The sequence below is a fragment of the Gobio gobio genome (assembly GCF_949357685.1).
Source record: "Gobio gobio genome assembly, chromosome: 4".
Classification (NCBI taxonomy): Eukaryota; Metazoa; Chordata; class Actinopteri; order Cypriniformes; family Gobionidae; genus Gobio; species Gobio gobio.
In genome coordinates, this window is record NC_137100.1 from 7,530,859 (window position 1) to 7,540,012 (window position 9,154).

The 9,154-nt window shown below is 39.6% G+C and overlaps 1 protein-coding gene across 4 annotated transcripts in view; it reads left to right on the plus strand.

The window, feature by feature from the left end:
- mlxip (MLX interacting protein) overlaps positions 1 to 8,581 on the plus strand; it is a 31,142-nt gene extending 22,561 nt beyond the window's left edge. For all 4 annotated transcript variants that reach the window (XM_079815485.1, XM_079815486.1, XM_079815487.1 and 1 more), the window contains 4 exons: positions 2,352 to 2,479; positions 2,681 to 2,804; positions 2,906 to 3,035; positions 6,190 to 8,581. In XM_079815485.1, the coding sequence (XP_079671611.1) occupies positions 2,352 to 2,479; positions 2,681 to 2,804; positions 2,906 to 3,035; positions 6,190 to 6,305 (498 nt within the window). In that variant the 3' untranslated portion in view covers positions 6,306 to 8,581. The remainder of the gene's footprint in view (positions 1 to 2,351; positions 2,480 to 2,680; positions 2,805 to 2,905; positions 3,036 to 6,189) is intronic.
- Positions 8,582 to 9,154: the final 573 nt, after the last annotated feature.

Sequence of the window (9,154 nt, forward strand, 5' to 3'; positions counted from 1 at the left end):
GCTGAATTCGGTTGTCAATTCACCTTTTAATCCTTAATCCTTAGTCATTTATGGGAGTGACAACCGAATGAACAAAATGCATTTACAAAAGTTCTACACAGTGTGTACAGAACTGAACAACTTGTTGTTAATGACGTATGATAAGAGAGATACAGTGGGGAGAACAAGTATTTGATACACTGCCGATTTTGCAGGTTTACCCACTTACAAAGCATGTAGAAGTCTGTAATTTTCATCATAGGTACACTTCAACTGTGACTGACGGAATCTAAAACAAAAATCCAGAAAATCACATTGTATGATTTTTAAGTAATTAATTTGCATTGTATTGCATGACATGAGTATTTGACACATCAGAAAAGCAGAACTTAATATTTGGTACAGAAACCTTTGTTTACAATTAAAGAGATCATCCGTTTCCTGTAGATCTTGACCAGGTTTGCACACACTGCAGGAGGGATTTTGGCCCACTCCTCCATACAGACCTTCTCCAGATCCTTCAGGTTTCGGGGCTGTCGCTGGGCAATACAGACTTTCAGCTCCCTCCAAAGATTTTCTATTGGGTTCAGTTCTGGAGACTGGCTAGGCCACTGCAGGACCTTGCGATGCTTCTTACGGAGCCACTCCTTAGTTGCCCTGGCTGTGTGTTTCGGATCGTGGTCATGCTGGAAGACCCAGCCACGACCCGTCTTCAATGCTCTTACTCTGAGAGGAAGGAGGTTGTTGGCCAAGATCTCGCGATACATGGCCCCATCCATCCTCCCCTCAATACGGTGCAGTCGTCCTGTTCTCTTTGCAGAAAAGCATCCCCAAAGAATGATGTTTCCACCCCCATGCTTCACGGTTGGGATGGTGTTCTTTGGGTTGTACTCATTCTTCTTCTTCCTCCAAACACGGCGAGTGGAGTTTAGACCAAAAAGCTCTATTTTTCGTCTCATCAGACCACATGACCTTCTCCCATTTCTCCTCTGGATCATCCAGATGGTCATTGGCAAACTTCAGACGGGCCTGGACATGTGCAGGCTTGAGCAGGGGGACCTTGCGTGCGCTGCAGGATTTTAATCCATGACGGCGTAGTGTGTTACTAATGGTTTTCTTTGAGACTGTGGTCCCAGCTCTCTTCAGGTCATTGACCAGGTCCTGCCGTGTGGTTCTGGGCTGATCCCTCCCCTTCCTCATGATCATTGATGCCCCACGAGATGAGATATTGGATGGTGCCCCAGACAGAGGGAGATTTACCGTCATCTTGAACTTCTTCCATTTTCGAATAATTGCGGCAACAGTTGTTGCCTTTTCACCAAGCTGCTTGCCTATTGTCCTGTAGCCCATCCCAGCCTTGTGCAGGTCTACAATTTTATCCCTGATGTCCTTACACAGCGCTCTGGTCTTGGCCATTGTGGAGAGGTTGGAGTCTGTTTGATTGAGTGTGTGGACAGGTGTCTTTCATACAGGTAACAAGTTCAAACAGGTGAGTGGAGAACAGGAGGGCTTCTTAAAGAAAAACTAACAGGTCTGTGAGAGTCGGAATTCTTACTGGTTTGTAGGTAATCAAATACTTATGTCATGCAATAAAATGCAAATTATTATTATTATTTTTTTTAATCATTATTTATTGTATTATTTAAAAATCATACAATGTGATTTTCTGGATTTTCTTCTCTCACAGTTGAAGTGTACCTATGATAAAAATTACAGACTTCTACATGCTTTATAAGTAGGAAAACCTGCAAAATCGTCAGTGTATCAAATACTTGTTCTCCCCACTGTATATAGCAGATGTAAGGATTAAAACTATCATTCTATTTCTGGACACACACACACACAAACACACACACACTCCTATTGCAGATTTTAAAAATGTATTTATTGACCTGAGGGAGGGGTTCTGGCAGACCAATCACAGCGCTTGCGGTCCTCGTAGAATTGACGCGCTGTTACATTTGTGGAGAGGTGCACGCCAGGCTACGCGTGCTACACACAGCCTATGACGTAACTATGGCGTACAGTCGACGCAGAGGTATAAATTGGGCTTTACTCCCACATTTAACTGCGGTTGTCACTTCTGAAACTTTGCCATTGTGACACAGACATGCAGAAGTAATCTGGGCTTCAATCAAGGTGTTTTTGGCAGTTCTGAAACAGTGTTCTCTGTTAGATATAATCAATTTGTGAAACACAATGAGCTTTGTAACTTTGCAGATCTTATCTGCATGTACAAACAGACACATTGCACACTAAAGGAAAAGGAACACATTAAAAAGCATCATATGGCCTCTTTAATATTGAAAAATAATGTAATTGTTTAATTTTGGCCCTTAAACAGCATCAACTTCCCGTTTCTGTGTTTTCAGATCAGTAATGCTGCAACACTTCAAAAGACAGTTGATTACATAGGCAAACTACAACTAGAGAGACAACAGATGCAGGAAGAGACCAAGAGACTACGAGAGGAGATTGAGGAGCTTAATACATCTATAAGGTACGCTTGTTGTGATCAAGTGTTCATAAAAAAGAAATATTGGGAACCAATTTCTTTTTACTATTTAAAAGTATTACGTTTGGATAAACTGCTGCTTCATAGCCAGGCTATTTCAATGTACATATATATGTGAAAGGGAGCACAAAAATGTGCATGTAGGCCTGCTTATACTCTGTAAAAGATGCCCACTATTTATTTCAGCTTGTGCCAGGAACAGCTTCCTGACACTGGGGTTCCCGTCACACGCCATCGCTTTGATCACATGAGGGAGAAGTTTGAGGACTATGTGAAGAGCAGAACTCTTCAGAACTGGAAATTCTGGATAGTATCCTTAAACCTGAAGAGATTCAACCGAATAGTCAAAATGTTTGTACTGGATTCGACACCTCCACAGGCTTCTTATTTTCTTTAATTCTCCTCTCTCAGTTTAGCGTCATTATTCAACCTCTGTTTGAGTCCTTCAATGGGACAGTGTCTACCACCAACAACACAGAGCTATGTGAAACCACCATGCAGTGGCTGGATCGTTACTGTTCCCTCCCTGTCCTCCGACCTAGTAAGTTCAGCGCTCCATTTTATCGAAACGTCAGCAACTGAAAATTGGACAGTAGTAGTTTCGCATAGCCAAACCTTTAGGCTGACGGCAGAATGTCTGGACTCCATAGCATCTTTCATTGGCCAAGGCCGACCCAAGGGGACGTCTGACCTATATGTCAAGCAACCAATCATAGTTTGTTTTGTTCAAAAACAAAACGCTTTTATTGAAACCAAGCTGCCAAAACGACTTGCTTTTTGTACTTCCTTGTCTTTATGAAGTCATAGAGATGAATACATCAGCACAAGACACAGATCAACACTTTGTCCTACTTATTGGCGCATTTGTGAAGGCAGAGATACTAAAACAGTTTCTGCCTTCCAAGGATTCTAACATTTGGGGGAAGTGGCTGTTTTTTTTTAAAGTTAATTTTCAACTTTTAGTGTGTAATGTTTCTGTTTGAGCATGAAAACTCTTCTACGAAACATAGGGCTGGGCGGTATATCAAGTTTGTACAATATATCGATATATTTTTTAGAAACGATATGGAATGAGGCAATACCGTTTATATCGATATACAGTAGATTGATACGAGCACATCTGAAAATAGCAGAATGAGCTGATGCAGTGAAAGTGCATGATACAATTTGTCCTGAACATGACACATGCTTTATATTAAGGGTGAGAAATAGTTAACACGTGTAGTTTAAAGCAGCTTGCCCTGCCAGATGCTCTGAGGCTACTTGTGCTGACAGACTGATAAATATTTGCGGTGTTTAATGGGTTTGAAATGCGGTGCTTTCCTCAGTGCATAACTTACATTTCACAGGTATATTCTCCATCTGTAAATGTTAGAAAGTCAAGCAAATACGCGCTGCAAAAAGACGGAGCGCAATAGAATAGGAATGCAATAATTCTGACTGAAGTATACATATTTCTGAAATATTTGTTGTTGGACAATAAATGTGCCATATGTGGAATTTTAAACCTACAAGTAAGTATATTTTTATGAAAGGTACCATTATTATGGGGTAATCAAATATAGGCTAATAAGCTTTTGTTATATTTTCATTTTTAGTTTAGTGTTTAATTTTGTTTTAAGATTGTAAACCCCCTTTTTCCACATAATATATTGCATAGCCTACATTACATTTACTGTATTTGTTTATAGCCTTCAATATAAACGTTGTTTTAAAAACATTATTGGGCAGGATGTGAAATAAAAATGATTATTTAAAAAAAATACAGATTTTTTTAATCCAAATAGAAAAACATAGAAAATACCGGGATATATGCCATGTATTGCCATTCAACCAAAAATTACAGAGATATGATTAATGAAACACGCTCGAAGCATTTGACCAATCACAACGCACCGGTCCAGCTGACCAATCAGAGCAATTTGCACTTTTCAGAAAGAGGGGTGTCTTAGAGACAGGAACTAAACAGAGTGTTACTAGCCACGTTTCCATTACCCTTCAAATTGCGCAAATTAAAATTGCGAGTCAAAAATACGGCCAATGGAAGCGCGTCAATTTCGCAAAAACTCCCATATTTCGCAAACAAGTTTTTACGCACACATCAGGTGCTTTTTCAGGCAATTTGAAAAAACTGCAATGGAAACTTTTTTTCTGCATTTACAGGTCACCTGGCGTATGTAAAAGACAATCATTCTTTAAAGATGACCCTGTATTTTGGACAGAAGACGAGACAGAGTTCTTTATTAATCTCATAAGAGACAATAGAATTACAGGAATAATGGATTCTAAACAACAAAGAAATGCCACAAATGATCATTTAAGACCTTGAAGCAGATCTGAGGGAGAAACACCCACAAACACCTCTCCGTGGCCGCTCCAAAGTATACAGTTCTTTCCTTGCCATTAATGCTTGGATAACATGCCTATGTGTCCTTTCATTAAAAAATAATGGCTAGTGCAGTGACTGAGATATACGTAAACCTACTACATACGTGGCATCATTTTGGAATCACGAGAGGAGTTTTAGTTGCATGACTTCGGTTAATGGAAACGCCGTCATTTTGCAGTAGTTTTTATCGACATTTAAGCCGCGTTTCCACCGAAATTACCCGAAACAATTTGTACCAGGAACTTTTTTCACAGGAACTTTTTTCCCCCCAGATCTGCTCCTGTCTGCGTTTCCACTGCGGTCTAAAGTACCGGGTAGATTAGGCAAATTAGCCCAGAGACGTGGCATGGGACTGCGCGCAACTGTTCCTCCCAGTCAGAGACGGACAGGAATCATTTTTGCGCGATACTGTCTGCAACAATAACAAGTGGAGGAGATGCAAGCAGCGCTGCTTTTGGTAGTTATGTATTGTTTTAATAAAGAGGTCATTAACAAAACGGCGGAAAAGAGACTAGCACTGATACTAAAGCGTATTCTGAAAGCTCGTAAAGCTAGATTTAAAATAAGACAACGTTTGTTATTATCAGCTATTACGGACATTGACCGTGCGATGGCTGAGACGAACGTGCGCCATCAGACAGAAAGAGCAAGACTGATATTTACTGAACGCAGAACCTCGCAAAAGACTTTTGAAAATGCCGGTTGAAATAAAATGCTTCGTGAGTTCAACCAATGAGCATGTTCAGCGCCCAAGTCCCACCCCCGAAAGTTCCCGAACTTTGAAAAAGTACTACCCCGGGAGCAGGGCCGTTTGGAGGGGGAAATATTTACCCGGAACTTCATTTAGACCCCGGTTCCTGCGGTCGAAACACACCGAGTACCAGCCCAAAGTTCCTAGTTCCTGGGGAAAGTTCCTGCGGTGGAAACGCGGCTTTAGAAAATATTGCAAAAGTTTTGCACAAATTTGTAATGGAAACGCGGCTACTGAAAGACTGAGTAGAGAGGTGCTGCAACAATGGAGAATATGTGAAAGAACATTTACAAATTTTTAACATTCAAGCATGAAATCCTATTCTAGTAGCGCCCAAAAACAAAATCAAGACTTTGAAAAAGGGCATAATATGTCTGAGGAATTATGTATACGTTGTGAAATGATGATGGTAATATGTAATGTTAGTAATAGTGTGTTGGTCCTGGCGCTTTCTATTCGATGTTTACCATTTCTTTCTTTTGATGTAGTGTCTTGTATATCTATGTATTATGTTCACCATTTTCTGTGTTTGTGTGTTTTTTGTGTGTCCTACAGTGGTACTCAGGACATTACGACAGCTCTGTACCAGCACCTCCATCTTGACCGATCCTGCACTTTTACCTGAGGAAGCCAGAAAAGCTGTTCTCAACCCCAAAAAACATTCCTCATGATCCTCAGTTTTAACCCTCTGACATGGAAAATGTGATTTTTAAGAATTTTTACCCAGGCAAATCAGTCTTCAGGAGCCTTGTGCCTGCGGTGAGGTCTTTGCTTTGTTGTTACTCATTTAACTCCACTCAAAGTGGTGGAAATGCAAGAGAACTGCTGGATTGATGCTCATAGAAGTGTAGTGAACAAAATGGACAACTGTATGAACATGGTCAAATCCCTATTGTATGCTTCTCTTATGTACAGGAAGATACAAATGGCCACTCAATCCTGAAAAAAATAGCCCCCCCCCCCCTTTTTTTTTTTGTATGTAAGCGATTTATTTTAAAAGGACAAACCAAAGTCAATCTCTCTTGTTTGCGTTCACCGTCTTGAGAGTTCTTTGCATTGTTTTAATAGACCTGTTGCCTTGAGACTTATGGATGTTTTGTGTTTGGGTGTCTTCCATATTAGAATCTGTTATTCGGATTATTTAGAGCCCTTTTTAGAAATTGATCCTCTTCACCCAAAAACTTCAACACCATTTAACATATACCATGATTGATACTGGCTTATTGAAGCATTTTAGTGCATGGACAGATGCTTGAGCCTGTAAAACTGCCGAAAATAACAAATACAATACAGCCACATATATTTATATTCATAGAAGTGTGAGATGCATTTGTTGTTTGTCAAGATGAACATTTTAAAAGACCTTCTGGTTTACTGTTTTTTTTTCCTTCTCTCAGGGAGGATGTCTTAAAGGGTTAGTTCACCCAAAAATGAAAATTAGCCCATGATTTACTCACCCTTCAGCCGTCCTAGATGTACATGACATTCTTCTTTCAGACGAATGCAATCAGAGTTATATTAATCATGTCCTGACTCTTCCAGGCTTTATAATGGCAGTGAATGGGGGATGAGATTTTGAAGGCCAAAAAAGTGCATCCATAGTTAGTTATATTAGTTTATAAAGTTTTAAATATGGATATTTTTCTTACTAAAACCCATTGGTTCGTTTCAGAAAGGCTTTTATTAAAGGATTAGTTCACTTTCAAATAAACTTTTGCTTATAATTTACTCACCCCCTTGTCATCCAAGATATCCATGTCTTTCTGTCTTCAGTCGAAAAGAAATGAAGATTTTTGATGAGAAGATTTCAGGATATTTCTCCATATAATGGAAGTCAATAGACCCCATACGGTTCAAGGTCCAAATGAGAGGTTCAGTACAGCTTCAAACGGGCTTTAAACCACATCAAACGGTACCAGACGATCAATAAGGGTCTTATCTAGCGAAACGATCTGTCTTTTTTTTTTAAATAAATAAAGTTTAAGTTTTATAAGCACAAATGCTCGCCTTGCTCTGTTCATTGATGCGCGCTCGTGACGTCACGTAAAACGCAATTACGTTGAAAAGGTCACGCTAGACGCAGCCGCAAAGACGTTTGAATATGTGGATACGGTCCTCCTTACGCTCATTTGCAAACACTGACTCAGTACTTCCGCCTGCGTCTAGCGTGACCTTTTCAACGTAACTGTGTTTTACGTGACGTCACGAGCGCGCATCAACGAACAGAGCACGGCGAGCATTTGTGCTTATAAAACGTAAACTTTATTTATTTTTTAAAAAATTTGTTAGATAAGACCCTTATTGATCGTCTGGTACCGTTTGATGTGGTTTAAAGCTGTACTGAACCTCTCATTTGGACCTTGAACCGTATGGGGTCTATTGACTTCCATTATATGGAAAAATATCCTGAAATCTTTTCATCAAAAATCTTCATTTCTTTTCGACTGAAGACAGAAAGACATGGATATCTTGGATGACAAGGGGGTGAGTAAATTATAAGCAAAAGTTTATTTGAAAGTGAACTAACACTTTAACCCCCTGGAGTTGTACGGAACACGTTTACGAGGGATAGATGCGCTTTTTTTGGACTGCCATTCACTACCATTATAAAGCTTGGAAGATGTTTTTTTTTTATACAATTCCCGATTGTGTTTGGCTGAAACGAGATATAAACGCCTAGGGTGATTAAATCATGGGATACTTTTCATTTTTGGACCAACTATCCCTTTAATGTCAGACACCTGATTTCAGCAGTTCACATTAAAGGCTCACAGGTCTAAAATAAGGACATAGTATCTATTATTAAATATTAAGGGTTATTTTTCACTGTGTGCTGTGAATGCTGATCATTTTTGTTTCTGCATTTACTTGGTGAAAAACAAAAAACAAATGAACCTTTCCGACTGTGGGTTGTTCCCAATAAAAATATAAGATTTTGCATTCATTTATATGCAAGGCGTTTGACTAAAGTCATTTGTATGGGAAGTTGGTGGGTATTTTCACTAATCTGAGCAAAGCAGGTCAAGATAAAGTTAACGTATTTACCACAGTTATGCTGTCTCCTGTTAGCTCAGGCTTCACTTTCACAGAGTCAAACCAAATCATTTAAACCTTCTGTTTTAAAATGTTTGACTCCTGGAAATGAGTTTGCATTTTAGCCCTTCCGGTTCCATAGTGCGGAAGTCATGGGTTTTTGTTAAGGTCAGTGGTGAACACAAGCTCAGGATATTTTCATGTTTTATTCACTATGGAGGATTTCTCCTTTTTGTATTTGAGGGAGTACATAAAATGCCACGTTCACAGTAGGCCTACAATAAAGGTACAATATGTTGCTTTTTTTCCTTCAGTGAATCTGCACAGAACTAATCACCGGTTAGAAATGTGTCCCAGTGTTGTCTCACTTGCTCTGAATGCCAAAAAACTCAAGGCGCCATGCCAGTTACTCTGTGCTGACTGAAGCGGTATGATTGTAACTTGATGCTTATTGGTTTAAACAACTGTGATGTTTTGAAATGTTTGA